We start from the raw sequence: 22205 nt of genomic DNA on the forward strand, positions 1-22205 counted from the left end.
TAAATATTTTTATGGTCCAATCCATTAATAAAATTTCTGATTGAGACTGATTATCTATTGAAAAATTTAAGATATGCTTTTATTGAATTTGTTAAAATGGGTTAAAACCCTCGACATAGGTATCATTTTTCTAATATTAAAAATAATAGTAATATTACAATATAATTATGGCACAATCCATGAATTAATATTTTTAATTATAAATTTAAAATCATATAAATAAGAGGAGAATAGATAAATAAATCTGAACTTGGGGAACCTTTTTAATTCCATCAATGATTATAAGAATATGTTATTTTCTTTTCACAAAAAATAATATATCTAAGTCACTATATAATATACATAGGCAAATCACAAGATTGTACTAAAGCAAACATTCCAAATAATATATTTGCAAGAAATTAATACATATCTACTTAAGAAAACATACCGAGTTAAATTAAACTTCTGCCTGTTTTACCGTGAATTGATCCACAAATCCAATTACAATAGATTAAAAAATATATATATATATTTTTGAATTATAATTATAATAGACAATATGACTTTGAATATTTTAAATCTAAATTGTTGTTCTTTTCTTCGAACTTCATATCGTACTTTATATTTGTAATCAAAAATTTTTGAATAGGGACATGATTTTATTTTTTTCGTATATGATATATTAATTCCGACGTTGTAATAAAGTTAAATTTATCTCATTTATTAACATTTAATGTTTAACAAATACTTGGAAAGAATTCCATTAAAATATATTAGTATCGAATGCAATATATATCTAAACCGTTGACATTGATCGCTACTTAAAAAATTTGTACGTATACTGTCGTATTTTACTTTTTTCGGATTTTTCCGCAACCGTTCATTCTTTACTTTCTATCTTCGAAAATTCCTGATCAATATCATAATTATTATAACGGTAGTTGCTGCTACGACAATACTATTTTAGTTCAATATTATAAAATTTATTAATTTTTTTGGTTCATTTTTAGTAAATAACAATTTTAGAGAAAACTAATATTAATTAATTTGTTACCTTTTGAAAGTTTAAAAATCATATTTACATAAAAGAAAAAAAAAAAAACTTGAAAACAAATTTATAATTTCTTAATTTCTTTAAAAAACTCCAAAGTATTACTTTTATATCTAATTAAAAAATTGAAAAAGAATTCAATAAACATCTATGCCAAAGTATATATATATATATATATATATTTGTTACTGAATCAATTAAAACTCAGAAAAATATATTGCTATCTATTTTATTTATAAAAATGACTATTGATTATTGAGATTAACTGATTTAATTAAATGTGCTACATTAGTAGTATTGAAAATTCTCAAATTTGAATATATCCAAGAATTACAATGTTATACACAACAGATCCATATAATTTTAAATTTTTATTTGCAACAACAAAAATACAATCGATTTAATTACATTTAAAAAAAAAAAAAAAAGAAAAATCCCGGCGGCCAGTCCCGGCTGCAGTCCCCAGCGGAGGAGATCCGTACACCCGCCGCCGCTCCGTTATTTCTTCCGGATGGCGCGGGACGAGCGGAGACCGCAAGCGTTGCAGAGGTCCTGTACACAAAATCGACCAGAAATCAATTAACCGAATCGGAAACCCTAATTCCGGCAACTAAACCCTAAATCGGAAAATTGAAGCAGATCTGATTACCTGTCCTTCCGGACCGTTCCGCCACAGAGGGGTTCTGCGGGTTCCACAGTTCTCGCAGACGCGGTTCTCATTTCCGGCGTCGCCGCCGGGATTCGGCCGCTTGCGGGGGCTCTTGTAGACGGGGACGAACCCCTGCGGGAACGGCACCGCTACTACCGGAATTATTGCCGCCGCTGGCCCGATGGCGACTCCACCGGAAACTGCCACCGCGCCTCCGTGCGGTTGCCAGAACTGTTGGCCGAAAGTGACCTAATTTTCACCCAAAAATACAAATTTATCAAAAAAAAAAAACACAAACAAACACGAAATCTTCACGTATCAGCGCAGGTGCATCACACGTGCAAACTCTTACGTTCCCGGAGGCGGTCGCCGGTGTATGCCCTTGCTCATTATTGAAAATATTGTAGAGAATCGGCAGCGGCGGCGGCGGCGGCGGTGACGGTGGCTCATCGGCGGCTGTGCCCGACGTCTCGTCGGGCTTATTCTCCTCCGCCGGTTCAGCCTGGTTTGGCATTCCCAGGCGGAGGGTGAGATCCATGGTCTCATCCTCCTCCTTCCTCCGTGAGTTGCTGGGGCTGTCGGCCATTGTAGTGATTCAGGACGAGCTTGATGGAGGGGAAATTATATAGAATTCGTTGCAGTCGCTCGTTGCTGCTGCTGCTGCTGTAAGAGTCCATGGAGAAGTAGGGAGGGGTATATATAGGCGGTGGTGAGGGGTGGGCGCCATTAATGAGTAGCTGCACATCTTGTCTTCTTCCCCAATTCGGTGAAACGATTTGCAGAAAATCATTTTTCACTAACTTCAACGTTGTTTCTACAAATTTAAATAGAGTTGGGTCTAAATTAAGCTTCGTGCTATTGCTAGAGTTTTTTCTTCTTCTAAAACTATAAAGTGACTAGGTAAATCCCCCATTAAGTTTTGCTATAACCCTCTTTTAATGTAATTGGATTTATTATTATTATTTTTTTTTTATAAGCAAAAAGGTTTCTTTATAATTTTATGCCATTGTTTTTTATTTTAAATTTTTGATTCGATACAAAGAAGAAAAATGAAGTTATCTCGATTGGACGAATCATGCAATTTTTTAAAATTTACGTGCAATTTTATCGCAAATATAATCGGGTACGGTGCATATTGTATGTTCTCGATTTTGGCTTTTTCGCATTAAATTAATGTTGGTCGAATTCAGATAATATCAATGCTATAATTGATCGAGTTTAAACAATCCCAATAATTGAATGTAAATGATCTTGATATTGTATATATATATATATATATGATCGATCTAATTATATGTCATATTCTAAGTTAGTATGTGCCAAAAAATAAGTTGGATCTAAAGTATTTTCTTTTAAAAAATCTAAATTTTTTAGAGAAAAATTAAGGGTTTGTTTGGTTTGTGAAAATTTTTCAATATATTTTTCGAAAAAATTAATATATTACACGTACTCATTATTTTTATATTACCTACATAATTCATTATACTCTCACATAAAATAATTTTTCTTCAAATCAAAATACAAAACAAACACACATCTTGTTCTAATATTAATTAAATTAATATGTTATGAAAAATGCATTGCAAATTTATATATATGTGTACATTATGATTGATTTTAATTTAATTAATTTGTATATAAATGTTAGAAACTAATATGTTTGCGTTTAATTTAGACTTAGGTATGTTGAGAGAAAAAAATAACAAACCATAAATATATTAAAAATTCATATCCAATGAGTACATTTTTAAAAAAATATTACATAAAAAAGTTATACCAATTCAAATAATTTTTTTTACTATTTTGGAAGAAACAACCTAAAATAAGTTAATTCAGATATCTCTCTATTGACTAAACTAATTAAATAAAAATAAAAATTTAAAATTATTTATTTATTTGTTACTATGGCATCATGATAAGCACTGTCATCAATAAAATATTTGGTGGCTGACACAAAGACACAGGGAGCGTTGGCTAGACAGTTATTTATTTATTTTCTTCTTTATTAGTGTTGTTGCATCCGTACCATACCTATCAATTGAGCTTATCGGATTTATTTATTTATTTATTTATTTTATTATTATTAGTATTATTATTATTTTTTTTTACTATTTATAATATATATAACTTTTTTATGGCCCAATCCATTAATAATATGTTTGATTGGGAATGTTTATATATGAAAAAATTTAAGATATTTTTATTGGATCGTTAGAATTGATTAAAGACACGAGATATGTAACATTTTGTACATATTGAGAATAACAGTATTGTAATATTATAATAATAGCCCAATCTATCTATTAACATTTTTAACTGGAACTTGTATTATTTGCCATATATAAAATATCATTTAATCATTATTATTTTTAAATTTATTTAATATCTATTCATCGGTTTACGATATATCTAAGTCACAACAAGTGTATTGTTTCAGTGATTATTTTTAACAATCATTTGAATATGGTATTAAAAAATAAAATAGAATTATATTTTTATAAAAAATTATGTAGATTAAATAGTAATTATTATTATTTTTAAATACTAATTAAACACCAAAACATTAATGAATTGTAACACATGAATTACATTTAATCTTTTTGTAAAATTAGTTAGTTTCAAATGTCCTCTTTCCCAATCAAACTAATTAAATAAAAATTTAAATTTATTTATTTATTTATTTATTATTACATCATGATAAACATCACAACTTAATATCATCAATAAAGTATTTGGTGACGTTGGTTAGGCGGTTACTTATTTATTTTTTATTTATTAATGTTGTTGTATTGTACCTACCCACTGAGCTTATCGGATTTTATTCTTATTATTATGTACTATTTACAATATTTATTTTTATGGATCAATCCATTAAAATATATAATATTAAACAATTTTTTTTTTTATCACATTAATTTTTATTTATATCACATCAAATAACTATTTAAATTTAACTTTCTACTATTCAAAAACCCAAACCCAAAAACTAAAACCCACAAACAAACACACCCTCAAAGTTATATTTGACTCGTATAAAATTAAATTTTAAAATTTGAGTTGATTTTTTTTTTTTAATTTTAGAATTAAATTGGATTGAGTTTTTTTAGAAAGAATATTAAAATCGATTTGAAAATTTTGAAAATATATTAACCCTCCGTCCCAAATAAAAAGGGTCATTTGGGATTTTATAGTAGATTAAGAAATAATAGTATTTTATTAGTTAGTGGAAGTGTGTAAGAGGTTTTGTATTTTTACCTCTTGACTTTATATATAGAGTAATTGTATGTGTAATAGTAAAATTGTAATTTAAGTAGAAGTTATGGATATTTTGGTATTAGTGTATGATTATTTTTTCAAAAATAAAAAATGAATGCTTTGAAGTGTAACGATCTAAAATGATAAAAATGATACTTTGAATTGAGACAGAGAAAATATAATAGTACATATTGTACATATGTTCTTATTAGGAGTTTTTTGTATTCAATATTTTTTTAGAAATATTATTTGTCGGTATTTGATTGTTGAGGCAGATTAATTTAATTTAGTACTATAAAGTTTATTCAGGGTTTTTGGTCATTTTTAATGAATAACAACTCTATCAAAAAAAAAAAAAAAACACAATAGTAATTTGTTAGAAGTTGAATGTATAAAATGTTATGTATACAAAACTTAAGAGAAAATTATTGTTATCTATTTTATTCCGCATTGTATGAAAATGACTAATGGTTATTGAAATTAATTGATGTAATTTAAAGGTGCTACATTTTGGTATCGTTGAGAATTCTCAAAATTGAATAGATCTAAGAATTGCAATGTTAAATTTTGAATTTTGCAACTATAATACACAACAAATCTAAATAATTTTTAATTTTTAATTATAAATGAAACATTTCCCTCCAAACTCAAAGCATTATTTTTACTATTGTGAATTTTTTGAAATTATACTTTTTTTAATTAAAAACATATAATTACACAATACAATTAAAAATAATAATATAATAATATCAAAATATTCTTTAACTTTTATATAAATTAAAAATATTTATTACACAGTACAATTAATTTTTATATAAAATATACAAAAAAATAAAAATATCAAAATCATCTTACACAGTTCCACTCAATAATAAAATATTATTATTTTCTACTTAAGTACAAATTCAAATGACTAACAAAAACCCTTGATTTAATTACAATTAAAATTATAAAAAAAATCATAAGCCGGCAGAAGTCCCTCGCCGGACCAGATCCGTACACAACAGTTGCCGCCGCTCTCTGCCGCACCGTTAGTTCCTCTGGTTTCGGAGACCGCATGCGTTGCAAAGGTTCGTCTGAACACAAAATCGTTCAAAAACACAATTAATCAAATCGGAAAACCATAATTCCAGCAATGAAAACCCTAATTCTGAACAGCTAAACCCTAAATCGGAAAATTGAAGCAGATCTGAATACCTGTTCTTTAGGACCTTTCCTCCATAAAGGGGTTCTGCGTGTCCCACAATTCTCGCAGACCCGATTTTCATCTCGCGGCTCGCCGCCGGGATTCGGCCGCTTGCGGGGGCTCCTGTAGACGGGGACGAACCCCTGCGGGAACTGCACCGCCACCACCGGAATTATCGCCGCCGGCCAGATGGCGACTCCTCTGCCAACTGCCACCGCGCCTCCGTGCGGTTGCCAGAATTGTTGGGACGGTGGCTGATCTGCGGCGGTGCCCGACGTCTCCTTCGGCGTTCCCAGTCGGAGGGTGAGATCCATCGTCTTGTCCTCTTCCTCCACCTCCTCCTTCCTCCGCGAATTGCTCGGCCTGAATCTGTCCGCCATTGCAGTGCTTCAGCGACGAGCTTGATCGAGGGGTATTATACAGAAGAATTCTTCACCGTCGTCGCTCGTTGCTGCTGCTGCTGTAAGGAACCGCATGTCCATGGAGAAGGAGGGAGGGGTTTATATAGGCGGTGGTAAGCTAAGGGGTGCACGCCATTAAATAAATTATTTTTTCACTAATAATTTGTTTGGTGACTGAAACGGATACAAAGAGCGTTAGGAAGGCCATTATTAATTTATGGTGACCGACAAATACAGAACGTTGGCTAATCAGTTATTTATTTACGATGATTGATATAAATACAGAGAGCGTTGGCTTGGCCGTTATTTATTTATTTATTAATATTGTCACATACAGAGAGTGTTGGCTGCCGTTATTTATTAATGGTGACCGACACAAATATAGAGAGCGTTGGCTAGTCAGTTATTTATTTACGATGACCGATACAAATACAGAGAACGTTGGCTTGGCTGTTATTTATTAATTAATTAATACTGTCGCATACACAGAGAGTTGGCTAGACGGTTATTTATTTATGATGACTGGCATAATTAATACAAAGAACGTGGAGTAGACCATTATTTATTAATTAATTAATATTGTCCCATGCATAGAGCGTTGGCTAGATGGTAGAGCGTTGGCTAGACGGTTATTTATTTATGATGGCTAACACAATTAATATAGAGAGTGTTGAGTAGGCCGTTATTTATTTATTATTACTGTCGCATATAAAATGGTTGGGTACATCATTATTTATTTATGAAAATCTTTTTAGTTCCGTCAATAGCTAATTATATAGGCAAACTACAAGATTGTACTAAAATAAACATTCACAATAATATATTTACAAGAAATCAATAAATATCTACCTAAGGTCATTTGCTTCAAATATTCCATAATCTTAATCTTAAAAAAGTTAAAAATCAATTTTTGACAATCGAGTAAGGTATAATAAATTATATTCTACCTAAATAACAATCTCGTTACTTTACACATAAAATTCATTAAAAAAATTCCTCTAAAAACATATTTTACCACAATAGATAAGCCGCAAATATAAAAACATAAAAATGAACAATATAACACATAAAATTTTCATGATCCAACTATTGCAAAGGAAAAGATTTACATTACCTACAAGAGAAAATCAGGTAAATATTTATATTAATAATAATAAAAAAAACAACTATAAACTTGTTTACTACTTGAAACATTTATTTGGAGTCAATTTTTTTTTTTTTTCCAATATTGTCATAAAAAATTGCCAAAAGAGTTTAGAATTTCGGAGACGGAACAAGTACAAAAAAATTGTATAACAAGGAGTTTTTCTTTTGGACGGAGGAGAGAGGGAGGGAAAATGGGTAGAATAGGGATAGTACCGCGTAGGAAGTTGTTTGATAATTTTAAATAGTGGATAGTATGTTTATTTTTAAGTTTTTATTAAAATGATCATAAAAGTACCTACATATATTATATGAAATATATATGGTAGAGTAGAATATGTTTTGTGCATATATAATACTATCTTCGTCCGGTTTTAAGGGTCTCATTTATTTTTTCGTATTGATATTTGAATATTAATTATTATATCAAAACGTACTATAAATTAAAAAAATTTACAAAAATACTTTCATTTGTTAAAAAGAGATCCTAGTAAGAGGCCTTCACATTTATATAATAGGGGAGTTCCCACACATTTAGTAATGTGGGACAATATTCAACACTACCCCCTGGAGATGATAATCTCGAAAATTCATACAGAATCCGAATCTCGAAAATTCATACAGGATCTCAATCAAAATACGGGCACCATGACTCTAATACCATGTTAAGAAGGGATCCGGGCATCCAACCTAAAATCAATTGGTGATAGGTGGAGAGGTCTTTCACCCTTATTTAGCAATGTGAGACAATATTCAACACCATTAGTACCTTATAATACTATTAGAAGGAAATTTGTACAAAACATTATACAAATATAAGAATATATTTACTTTTAAATACAACAACACAAAAGATAAATATGACCCTTAGAGGCGGACGGATAGAGTACTTATTTGGGTATATATATATATATGTGTGTGTAATATCAGAGTATTCCATGTCTTATAATATCTATACATTAGGTTATTGATAAAAATATCATTCGAGAAGATATGCAAATCCAAATAGAAAAGTAAAAAATAGAGACCAATCTATTTTCATATAGGGATTGAATACTAATGTATTAAACATACGAGGGAATCAACTATAAATTTCCCTTTTATTTTATATTTTGATAAAATAATTACTAAAGCTTTAATATGAATTGATTCAAAATTCTATTTATAAGAGATAAGAAAAGATATTTGTGAGCTATATTATAATCTACAATGATTTTCAATATGTTAATTTTTTATAATGTTCTTTTTTCGGACTTCATGTCTTAACTTTCCATCAAGCCCATCAATGAGTTAAATTGAGGGATTTAATTTTGGTCCGCTTCAATGTGAATTGATCCACAATTCTATTTAGAATATATAAGAAAAACATATTTGTAAGTTATAATGATAATTTACAATATGATTTTCAATATTTTAAGTTTTAACTCTATATTATTATTGTTTTCTTCGGACTTTGCGTTGTAACCCTCTATTAACCCCATCGTTGAGTTAAATCGAGGGATTTAATTTTGGCCCGCTTTAAAATGAATTGGCATACAATTCTATTTACAGTAGTTAAGAAAATAAATTTGTGAGTTATAATAATAATCTATAATATGAATTTCAATATTGTAACGCTATAGATATATATATATATTTTTGCGGACTTCATGTCGTAATCCTCTATCAAGTTCACCATAAAGTTAAATTGAAGATTTTAACTTTGTTCCGTTTTAATATAAATTCATCCACAATTTTATTTACAATAATAAATTTAATATTAATTAAATTAATATGTTAATGAAAATTTATATATATGTACATTATGATTGGTTCTAATTGAATTAGTTTGTATATAAACGGTTAGAAACAAAAATGTTTGCCTTTAAAAATTTAAATTTAGACTTAGGCAAATTGAGAAAAAAAAAAAAAAAACTATAAATATATTAGAAACTCATATCCAACGGGTATATTTTTTTTAAAAAATATTGCTTAAATAAAATATACTTATTTTAAATAACTTTTTTACTATTTCCGAATAAACAACCTAAAATAAATTAAAATGTTAAAAACAAACAAACAAACAATCAACTTCATATCAATAACAATTCCACTGATTGACTTAATTAAGACAATATTTGATACACAAATAAAATTATCAAACTTCATGCCATATTGATCTTTGAGCAACGACGTTTCTTGCGTTTCTTTTCTCGCGTTACTTTTCTCCTTCCATTCTTACTGCTGATTTCTTTGTCGGTAAGCATTACGGGTTCGTTTTTTCACCCATTTCAAAAAGTTCATTTCTCAAAAAAAAAAAAAAAGTAATCTATTACACATGCTCGTTATTTTTATATTATTACACAATTCTTTATATATCACATAAAAAAATATTTTTTCAAATAATTTCACTAAACAAACACACCCTACTTTTTTACCATTTTCATTGTCTTCTATCTTTCTTACCCTTTTCATCATCTTCTATCTTTCTTACCCTTTTCATCATCTTCTATCTCTTCCGGTTTCTCTAGTTTACATGCTTTTCGGCTTCTTCGGGTTCTATAGTCTTCCCGTTCATCACTCTGTAGACATATCAATAAATTAAAGGTCACAATATATATATATATATAGACTATGAATTATATATATATTATTACTGTATATGGTTACCATTGAGGGATAGAACAAATCTAATATAGATTTTCAAGATTTCATGTACAGAAAATTTATAACCCTAATTGTAATATACGGAATGCATATATGTTTATGGCAAAGTGTGAGATAAATCGATATAATTATTGAAACTAAAACTCACTCTTCTTCAGGGATTCGATTTAAATCCAATAAAATTCTTTTTTTTATTGGATGGATTGCACCTTCGTTGTTCTGTAAAATATAATAATAATTCAAAATATAAACAGAAATAGTTCTAACAAAAAGTAAATTAAAATTCCTTTTTAATAAACATAGAAGGGGACGAACCGTAATTCGGGAACGGCACTGCCACCACCGGTATTATCGCTGCCGGCCCGACAGCGACTCCTCCGCCAACTGCCAGAACTGTTGGTGGAAGTTGCCCTAATTTTCACCCCAGACAAAAATTTATCAAATTATATGTATACATATATAAACACAAACAAGTACGAAATCTGTAAGTATCAGCACACGTGCTGCAAACTCTTACGTTCCCGGAGGCGGACGCCGGTGGATGCCCTTGCTCTTTACTGAAAAAGTTGTACATAATCGGCGGCGACGGCGACGGCGACGGCGACGACATCGGCGGCGGCGACGTCGACGGCGGCGGTGGCTTATCAGCACCGGTGCCCGACGTCTGTTAGGCGTTCCCAGACGGAGGGTGAGATCCATTGTCGGCTGCTTCACGAATAACTTGATCGAGGGGGACTCGTTGCTGTGAGGAAGTCAATGGAGAATGAGGGAGGGGTTTATATAGGCGGTGGTAAGGGGTGGGGGCCATTAAAGAGTAGCTGTACATCTTGTCTTCTTTCCCAATTCAGTGAAATGATTTGCAGAAAATTCGATAAAATTAATCATTAATAACAAACTTTAATGCTGTTCAATTTATTTATTTTCTTACAAGAAAAAGGGTTTCTTTATAATTTTATGCAATTGCTTTTTGATTTTAAATACTTTATTCGACACAAAGAAAAGAAAATGAAAGTTATCTCGTTTGGACAAATTGTGCAGATTTTTAATTTACGTGCATTTATACCCGCAAATATAATCTTGTACGGTGCACTCTTAATTTTGGATGTTTCGCATTAAATTAATGTCCGACGTATTTAATGCTATAATTCATCGAATTTAAAAGATCCCGAGGTATAAATAATCGAGCGAAAATGATCTCAATAGTAAATATATATGATCGATCTGATTATATGTCATATTCAAAATAAGTATGTGTCAAAAAAATAACATCGATCTAAGGTACTTTTTTATATATATATTTCAATTTTTAAAGAAAAAAAAGGGTTTTATACCTCATATTTAAAAAAAAATTATACTTATTCTAATAAAAATTCATATCCAATGAATATATTTTTTTTAAAAAAAAAAAATATTTCATAAATAAATTATACTTATTCTAATAAAAATTTTTTACTATTTTTGAGAAAACAACCGGTTAGGTGTAACAATAGAACATTAATAAATTGTAACCCATAAATTCCATTTAGTTGTTTGGTGAAATAAGTTAGTTTTAGATACTTTGTTGACTAAACTAATTAATAAAAGTAAAATTTTGAAATTATTTATTTATGTATACTAATAAACATCACAACTGAATATCGTAATGAATTATTTGGTGTCTGACAAGAGACATGGAGCGTTGGGAGGCCATTAATTGATTATTTATTTATGTTGTTGCGTATGTACCTATCATCTAAGCTTATCGGTTTTCCTCGATACATTGATGAATAGTATATATATAAATTATTATTATTATTATCATGTACATATTGACATTATAAATATTTTTATTATCCAATCCATTAATATGATTTCTGATTGGAATAATTATTTATGAAAAAAAACAAGATATGTTTTCTATTAAAATAATTAAAATGGGTTAAGACCCTGGCATATGTATCATTTTGTTCATATTAAAAATAGTAGTAATATTAAAATAGAATAATGGTCCAATACATCAATTAAAGTTTTTAACTGGGACTCATATTATTTACAATATATAATGCATAATTTAGTTTTCTTTCTTTTTTTTAAAAAAAAATTCATTAATATTCATTCATCGATTTACTAGCTATAAGCAGTGATGGAACTAGTTTCTAAACTTTAGGTGACAAAATTACCCTCTTAGTTTATTTTTTAGTGTTCTATTACAATTTCAACGTATTTTTGAATTATGAAATGAACTGTCAATTTTTTGTTTAAATCGATATTCGTTTTTTTGTGTGTTTGAGAAAATACATACCCCCTATCCCTTATCAAAGAGGTCTTTTGGAGTTTTATAATAGATTAAACAATAATAATATTTTATTGGTTAGCGGAAATGTTTAATAGATTTTTATATTTTGCCTTTGACTTTATGTATAAAGTAGTTGTATATATATATATATGTAATAGTATATTTGTATTTACAATAGATAATAAAATATATTTATGAATTATAATTATAATCGACAATATATTTTAACTCTACATTGTTGTTTTTCTCCTTGAACTTACATATCGTACTTTATATTTGTAATCATCCAATCTTGATTAAGATAGGATTATATTTTATTGGCACCGAACATATTTATTAATTTTGACGTTGTAATAAAGTTAATTAATCTTTACTTCTTCAAAGATTTGTACACATACTGTCCTACTTTTCCATTCCATATATTTCGCAATGGTTCATTCTTTACTTTCTATATTTGAAAATTCCTAAGCATTATCATGATTATTATTTATTGGTATTTAACTGCTACGATATACTATTTAATTAGTTCAGTACTATAAACCCACAAAATTATTTTGCTATATATTTTTTTCAGAATTTTTTTAAAAATGATTTTGATCATAGAACTGATTTAATGAGAATGTCTTACACTAAGTACTATAAAAAATTCTCAAATTGTACATCTAGAATAGTCCTAAGAAGACATGATCTCGAAATTGTCTTTATTCGAAGACATAACTTGTATCCATACGCTATTTCAATATATCGAAAAATTGCAATGTTAAATTTTGAGTTTTGTATAAAAAACAACAAATTGGGATAATTTTAAATTTTAATTTACAAATGATCAATCAAGAAAACCATTGATTTAATTACAATTAGAATTACAATAATAATTCTAATAATCCCGGCGGCCAGTAATAATTCATCCGTTCACCCGCCACAGTCGCCGTCGCTCTCCGCCGCTCCGTCAGTTCTTTCGGTTGGCGCGGGACGTGCGGAGACCGCATGCGTTGCAGAAGTCCTGTACACAAAATCGACCAGAAAAATATTAACCAAATCGGAAACCCTAATTCCAGCGATCAAAACCCTAATTCCGGCGACTAAACCCTAAATCGGAAAATTGAAGCAGATCTGATTACCTGTCCTTCCGGACCGCTCCGCCACAACGGGGTTCTGCGAGTTCCACAATTCCCGCAGACGCGTTTCTCATTTCCGGCCTCGCCGCCAGAATTCGGCCGCTTGCGGGGGCTCCTGTAGACGGGGACGAACCCCTGCGGGAACGGCACCGCCACCACAGGTATTATTGCCGCCGCCGGCCCGATGGCGACTCCACCGGCAACTGCAACCGCCCCTCCGTGCGGTTGCCAGAACTGCTGGCCGAAATTGTCCTAATTTTCACCCAAAATACAAATTTATCAAAAAAAACACAAACAAACACGAAATCTTCACGTATCAGCGCAGGTGCATCACACGTGCAAAGTCTTACGTTCCCGGAGGCGGACGCCGGTGTATGCCCTTGCTCTTTATTGAAAAAACTGTAGATAATCGGCGGCGGCGGCGGCGGCGGTGACGGTGGCTGATCGGCGGCGGTGGTCGACGTCTCGTCGGGCTTATTCTCCTCCGCCGGTTCAGCCTGGTTTGGCATTCCCAGGCGGAGGGTGAGATCCATGGTCTCATCCTCCTCCTTCCTCCGTGAGTTGCTGGGGCTGGCGGCCATTGTAGTGATTCAGGACGAGCTTGATGGAGGGGAAATTATATAGAATTCGTTGCAGTCGCTCGTTGCTGCTGCTGCTGTAAGAGTCCATGGAGAAGGAGGGAGGGGTATATATAGGCGGTGGTGAGGGGTGGGCGCCATTAAAGAGTAGCTGCACATCTTGTCTTCTTCCCCAATTCGGTGAAACGATTTGCAGAAAATTATTTTTCACTAACTTCAACGTTGTTTCTACAAATTTAATTTTTGGTTGCAGACTAGAGTTAGGTCTAAATTAAGCTTCGTGCTATTGCTAGGGTTTTTTCTTCTTCTAAAACTATAAAGTGACTAGGTAAATCCGCCATTAAATTTTGCTATAAACCTCTTTTCATGTAATTGGATTTATTATTATATTTTTTTTATAAGCAAAAAGGTTTCTTTATAATTTTATGCCATTGTTTTTTATTATAAATTTTTGATTCGATACAAAGAAGAAAAATAAAGTTATCTCGATTGGACGAATCATGCAATTTTTTTTAATTTACGTGCAATTTTATCTCAAATATAATCGGGTACGGTGCATAATGTATGTTCTCGATTTTGGATGTTTCGCATTAAATTAATGTCGGTCGAATTTAGATGATCTCAATGCTATAATTGATCGAATTTAAACAATCCCAATAATTGAATGTAAATGATATCTATAGTATATATATATGATCAATCTGATTATATGTCATATTCAAAATTAGTATATGCCAAAAGAAAATTGGATCTAAGATATTTTATTTATATATTTAAATTTTTTAGTGAAAAATTAAGGGTTAGTTTTGTTCGTGAAAAATTTTCCAATGTATTTTTTCAAAAATATAATATATTACACACTCATTATATATATATTACCTATAAAAGTCATTAGACCTCATATAAAATAATTTTCCTTCAAACTAAAATACAAAAAAACCACATATCTTGTTATAATATTAATTAAACTAATATGTTATGAAACATGCATTGCAAATTTATATGTGTACATTGTGATTGGTTTTAATGGATGTAATCTGTTACACAAATTTTTTATGCATATTTTTCCAAAAAAATTAATATATTACACATATTTATTATTTTTATATTATTTACAGAATTCTTTATACCTCACATTAAAAAAGTATTCCTCCAAACCAAAACACAAAATAAACACACCCTTAGTTTGTGTTTAAATGGTAGAAACTAGAATGTTTGCCTTTAAAAATTCATATTTAAACTTAGGTATATTGAGAGAAAAAAAAATAACAAACTATAAATATATTAAAATCTCATATCCAACGGATATATTCTTTTAAAAAATATTGCTTAAAAAAATACCTATTCTAATAACTTTTTTCTACTATTTTCGAAAAAAAAAAAAACTAAAATAAATTAAAATATAAAAAAAAAAAACAAACAAACAACTTTAGACCAATAACAACTGCTGGTTGACATAATTAAAACAGTTGTTACAGTAACAACAGAACATTAATGAATTGTAAAGCATGAATTGCGTTGAGTGGTTTGGTAAAATCAGTTAGTTTCAAATATAACCTCATTTGACTAAATTTATCTAAAAAAATAAAATTTAAAATTATGTATATATTTTTATATTATGATATGTATCACAACTGAATATCATTAACGAACTATTGATGAGTGACATATAGGCAGAGTTGTTCAGTCCATTCACTACAACAAAAAATTATTTTTTAAACAAAATTTTTTTGTCTCTAAATTTACTTTTTCCATTACTAACGACATTAGAGACGGAATTAGGAATGGAATTACGTTAGCTACGTGAACTTTTGGAACAGAATTCCGTTACAAATATATTATTTTTTTATAGTGATTACTTATTTATTCATTAATATTGTTGCATACTTGCGTATCATTTGAAGTGATCAGTTTTCCTCAAACACAATTGATCAAGTTATTATTATTATTATTATTATATTATTATTATTTTGTATATATTGATAATATAAATATTTTCATGGTCCAATCCATTAATAAAATTTCTGATCGACAGTAATTATCTAAGAAAAAGTTTAAGATATGCTTTTATTGAATTTGTTAAAATGGGTTAAAACCCTCAACATAGGAATCATTTTGCTCATATAAAAAATAATAGTAATATTACAATATAATTATGGCACAATCCATGATTTAATATTTTTAATTATAAATTTAAAATCATATAATAAAGGGTAGAATAGATAAATAAATCTGAACTTGGGGAACCTTTTTAATTCCTACAATGACTATAAGAATATGTTATTTTCTTTACACAAAAAATAATACTCTTTTCGTCCCGTTGGAAGGGTGGCATTTGCTTTTTGCACGTAGATTTTTTAATATTAGTATTATATTATATTGTAATAAAAAAGATAAAAATAAAAAATAAAAAATCCCTATTAGTATGGTGTAATATAAAAGTAATAACATTTGTGTAATATTTTGTAAGTTGAAAGGGTATTTATTATGTTAAATAGATAGTACAATTACTAAATTAGAAAATAATAACCTTGTTTTGGGACGAACGAAAATAAAAAATGATAACCTTTCAATGGGACGGATGGAGTATATCTAAGTCACTATATAATATACATAGGCAAACCACAAAACTGTACTAAAACAAACATTCCAAATAATATATTTGCAAGAAATTAATACATATCTACCTAAGAAAACATATCGATTTAAATTAAAGGATTTAACGTCTGCCCGTTTTATCATGATTTGACCCACAATTTTATTTACAATAGATAAAAAAAAAAAAAAAAAACATATTTTTGAGTTATAATTATAATAGACAGTATGACTTTAAATATTTTAACTCTAAATTGTTGTTCTTTTCTTTAAACTTCATATCGTACTTTATATTTGTAATCAACAATTCTTGTTTAACGACATGATTATATTTTGTTGGTATATGATATATTTATTAGTTCCGATGTTGTAATAAAGTTAAATTAATCTCATTTATTAACATTTAATGTTTAACAAATACCTGGAAAGAATTCCATTAAAATATATTAGTATTGAATACAGTATATGTCTAAACCATTGACATTGATAGCTATTTAAAAAATTTGTTCTTATACTGTCGTATTTTACTTTTTCGGATTTTCCGCAACCGTTCATTCTTTACTTTCTATTTTTCAAAATTCCTGATCAACATCATAATTATTATGACGGCAGTTAATTGCTACGACAATACTATTTTAGTTCAATATTATAAAATTTATTAATTTTTTGTGGTTCATTTTTAGTAAATAACAATTTTAGAGAAAAATAATATTAATTAATTTGTTACCTGTTGAAATTTTAAAGATCTATTTACATTAAAAAGAAAAAAGAAAAAAACTTGAAAACAAATTTATAATTTCTTAATTTCTTTAAAAAAACTCCAAAGTATTACTTTTGTATCTAATTAAAAAATTGAAAAAGAATTCAATAAACATCTATGCCAAAGTATATATATATATATATATATTTGTTACTGAATCAATTAAAACTCAGAAAAATATATTGCTATCTATTTTATTTATAAAAATGACTATTGATTATTGAGATTAACTGATTTAATTAAATGTGCTACATTAGTAGTATTGAAAATTCTCAAATTTGAATATATCCAAGAATTACCATGTTATACACAACAGATCCATATAATTTTAAATTTTTATTTGCAACAACGAAAATACAATCGATTTAATTACATTTAAAAAAAAGAAAAGAAAAGAAAAATCCCGGCGGCCAGTCCCGGCTGCAGTCCCCAGCGGAGGAGATCCGTACACCCGCCGCCGCTTCGTTATTTCTTCCGGCTGGCGCGGGACGAGCGGAGACCGCAAGCGTTGCAGAGGTCCTGTACACAAAATCGACCAGAAATCAATTAACCGAATCGGAAACCCTAATTCCGGCAACTAAACCCTAAATCGGAAAATTGAAGCAGATCTGATTACCTGTCCTTCCGGACCGTTCCGCCACAGAGGGGTTCTGCGGGTCCCACAGTTCTCGCAGACGCGGTTCTCATTTCCGGCCTCGCCGCCGGGATTCGGCCGCTTGCGGGGGCTCTTGTAGACGGGGACGAACCCCTGCGGGAACGGCACCGCTACTACCGGAATTATTGCCGCCGCTGGCCCGATGGCGACTCCACCGGAAACTGCCACCGCGCCTCCGTGCGGTTGCCAGAACTGTTGGCCGAAAGTGACCTAATTTTCACCCAAAAATACAAATTTATCAAAAAAAAAAACACAAACAAACACGAAATCTTCACGTATCAGCGCAGGTGCATCACACGTGCAAACTCTTACGTTCCCGGAGGCGGTCGCCGGTGTATGCCCTTGCTCATTATTGAAAATATTGTAGAGAATCGGCAGCGGCGGCGGCGGCGGCGGCGGTGACGGTGGCTCATCGGCGGCGGTGCCCGACGTCTCGTCGGGCTTATTCTCCTCCGCCGGTTCAGCCTGGTTTGGCATTCCCAGGCGGAGGGTGAGATCCATGGTCTCATCCTCCTCCTTCCTCCGTGAGTTGCTGGGGCTGTCGGCCATTGTAGTGATTCAGGACGAGCTTGATGGAGGGGAAATTAGATAGAATTCGTTGCAGTCGCTCGTTGCTGCTGCTGCTGCTGTAAGAGTCCATGGAGAAGGAGGGAGGGGTATATATAGGCGGTGGTGAGGGGTGGGCGCCATTAATGAGTAGCTGCACATCTTGTCTTCTTCCCCAATTCGGTGAAACGATTTGCAGAAAATCATTATTCACTAACTTCAACGTTGTTTCTACAAATTTAAATAGAGTTAGGTCTAAATTAAGCTTCGTGCTATTGCTAGGGTTTTTTCTTCTTCTAAAACTATAAAGTGACTAGGTAAATCAGCCATTAAATTTTGCTATAAACCTCTTTTCATGTAATTGGATTTATTATTATATTTTTTTTTATAAGCAAAAAGGTTTCTTTATAATTTTATGCCATTGTTTTTTATTTTAAATTTTTGATTCGATACAAAGAAGAAATATGAAGTTATCTCGATCGGATGAATCATGCAATTTTTTTTTTAATTTATGTGCAATTTTATGGCAAATATAATCGGGTACGGTGCATATTATATGTTCTCGATTTCGGATGTTTCCCATTAAATTAATATCGGTCGAATTCAGAAGATATCAATGCTATAATTGATCAAATTTAACAATCACAATAATCGAATGTGAATGATCTCGATAGTATATATATATATGATCGATCTGATTATTTGTCATATTCAAATTTAGTATGTGCCAAAAAATAAATTGAATCTAAGGTACTTTTTTTTAAAAAAGAAAATATTTAAAATTTTTCGAGAAAAATTAAGGGCTTGTCTCATTTTTGAAAATTTTTCAATATATTTTTGAAAAAATTTAATATATTACACATACTCATTATTTCTATATTACCTACACAATTCATTATACTCTCACATAAAATAATTTTTCTTCAAATAAAAATACAAAACAAAACACATCTTGTTCTAATATTAATTAAATTAATATGTTATGAAAAATGCATTGCAAATTTATATATATGTGTACATTATGATGGTTTTAATTTAATTAATTTGTATATAAATGTTAGAAACTAATATGTTTGCCTTTAAAAATTCATATTTAGACTTAGATATGTTGAGAGAAAAAAAATAACCAACCATAAATATTACATAAAAAATATTTTAAAAAAATTATATCAATTCTAAATATCAATGAGTACAATTTTTTTAAAAAAATATTACATAAAAAATTATATCAATTCTAGTAAAAAATTTTACTATTTCCGAACAAACAACTTAAAATAAGTTATTTCAATATCTCTCTATTGACTAAACTAATTAAATAAAAATAAAAATTTAAAATTATTTATTTATTTATTATTATTGCATTATGATAACCATCACAACTAACCGTCATCAATGAAATTTTTGGTTACTGACACAAAGATAGAGAGCATTGGCTAGACAGTTATTTATTTGTTTTCTTATTTATTAGTGTTGTTGCATCCGTACCATACCTATTGATTGAGCTTATCGGATTTATTATTTATTATTACATCATGATAAGCATCACAACTAAATATCATCAATAAAGTGTTTGATGACTGACACAAAGACAGAGAGCGTTTGCTAGGCGGTTACTCATTTATTTTTTATTTATTAATGTTGTTGTATTTTACCTACCCATTGAGCTTGTCGGATTTTATTCTTACTATTATGTACTATTTACAATATATATTTTTATGGGTCAATCCATTCAAAAATATCACATCAGACAATTATTGTTTTTTTATCACATCAATTTCTATTTATATCGCATCAAAGAACTATTCAAATTTAATTTTTTACTATTCAAAAATCCAAACCCAAAAATTAAAACCCACAAACAAACACACCCTCAAAGTTATAATTGACTCGTATAAAATTAAATTTTAAAATTTGAGATGAATTTCTTTTAATTTTAGAATTAAATTGGATGGAGTTTTTTTAAAAAGAATATTTAAATCGATTTGAAAATTTTGAAAATATATTACTCCCTCCGTCCCAAATAAAAAGGGTCCTTTGGGAGTTTATAATAGATTAAGAAATAATAGTATTTTATTAGTCACTGGAAGTGTGTAAGAAGTTTTGTATTTTTTTCCCCTTTGACTTTATATATAGAGTAATTGTATGTGTAATAGTACAATTGTAATTTAAGTAGAAGTTATGGATATTTTGGTATTAGTGTATAATTACTTTTTCAAAAATAAAAAATGAATACTTTGAAGTGTAACGATCTAAAATGATAAAAATGATACTTTAAATTGGGAAAAAATATAATAGTACATATTGTACATATGTTCTTATTAGGAGTTTTTTGTATTCAATATTTTTTTAGAAATATTATTTGTCGGTATTTGAATGTTGCGGCAGATTAATTTAATTTAGTACTATAAAATTTATTGAGGGTTTTTTGTCATTTTTAATGAATAACAACTCTCTATAAAAAAAAAAAAAAAAAAAAAACGATATTAATTTGTTAGACGTTGAATGTATAAAATGTTATGAATACAAAACTTAAGAGAAAATTATTGTTATTTATTTTATTCCGCATTGTATGAAAATGAGTAATGGATATTGAAATTAATTGATGTAATTTAAATGTGCTACATTTTGGTAACATCCAGAATTCTCAAATTTGAATAGATCTAAGAATTGCAATGTTAAATTTTGAGTTTTGCAACTATAATACACAACAAATCTAAATAATTTTAAATTTTTATTTATGAATGAAACATTTCCCTACAAATTCAAAGCATTATTTTGACTATTGTGAATTTTTTGAAATTATACTTTTTTTTCATTAAAAACATATAATTACACAATAAAATTAAAAATAATAATATAATAATATCAAAATATTCTTTAACTTTTATATAAATTAAAAATATTTATTACACAGTACAATTAACTTTTATATAAAATACAAAAAAATAAAAATATCAAAATCATCTTACACAGTTCCACTCAATAATAATATTTAATTACAATTAAAATTATAAAAAAAATCATAATCCGGCAGAAGTCCCTCGCCGGACCAGATCCGTACACAACAGTTGCCGCCGCTCTCTGCCGCACCGTTAGTTCCTCTGGTTTCGGAGACCGCATGCGTTGCAAAGGTTCGTCTGAACACAAAATCGTTCAAAAACACAATTAATCAAATCGGAAAACCATAATTCCAGCAATGAAAACCCTAATTCTGAACAGCTAAACCCTAAATCGGAAAATTGAAGCAGATCTGAATACCTGTTCTTTAGGACCTTTCCTCCATAAAGGGGTTCTGCGTGTCCCACAATTCTCGCAGACCCGATTTTCATCTCGCGGCTCGCCGCCGGGATTCGACCGCTTGCGGG

General features: G+C 29.7%; 2 protein-coding genes across 2 annotated transcripts; both read right to left on the bottom strand.

Annotated features, from left to right (window-relative positions):
• Positions 1–1531: 1531 nt before the first annotated feature.
• Positions 1532–6503, bottom strand: LOC127242839 (uncharacterized). Its single transcript, XM_051262549.1, has 3 exons — positions 6135–6503; positions 1683–1931; positions 1532–1585 (listed from the first exon to the last, which is right to left on the bottom strand). The coding sequence occupies exons 1-3, from the start codon at positions 6501–6503 to the stop codon at positions 1532–1534; spliced, it is 672 nt and encodes a 223-aa protein (XP_051118506.1).
• A 4158-nt stretch (positions 6504–10661) lies between these two features.
• On the bottom strand, positions 10662–14287 carry LOC127242840 (CASP-like protein 4U1). Its single transcript, XM_051262550.1, has 4 exons — positions 14057–14287; positions 13710–13958; positions 10831–10977; positions 10662–10724 (listed from the first exon to the last, which is right to left on the bottom strand). Exons 1-4 carry the CDS (start codon positions 14285–14287, stop codon positions 10662–10664), a joined length of 690 nt encoding a protein of 229 aa, XP_051118507.1.
• Positions 14288–22205: the final 7918 nt, after the last annotated feature.

Source organism: Andrographis paniculata, unplaced genomic scaffold (genome assembly GCF_009805555.1).
Source record: "Andrographis paniculata isolate CXL003 unplaced genomic scaffold, ASM980555v1 Contig89END, whole genome shotgun sequence".
Lineage (NCBI taxonomy): Eukaryota > Viridiplantae > Streptophyta > Magnoliopsida > Lamiales > Acanthaceae > Andrographis > Andrographis paniculata.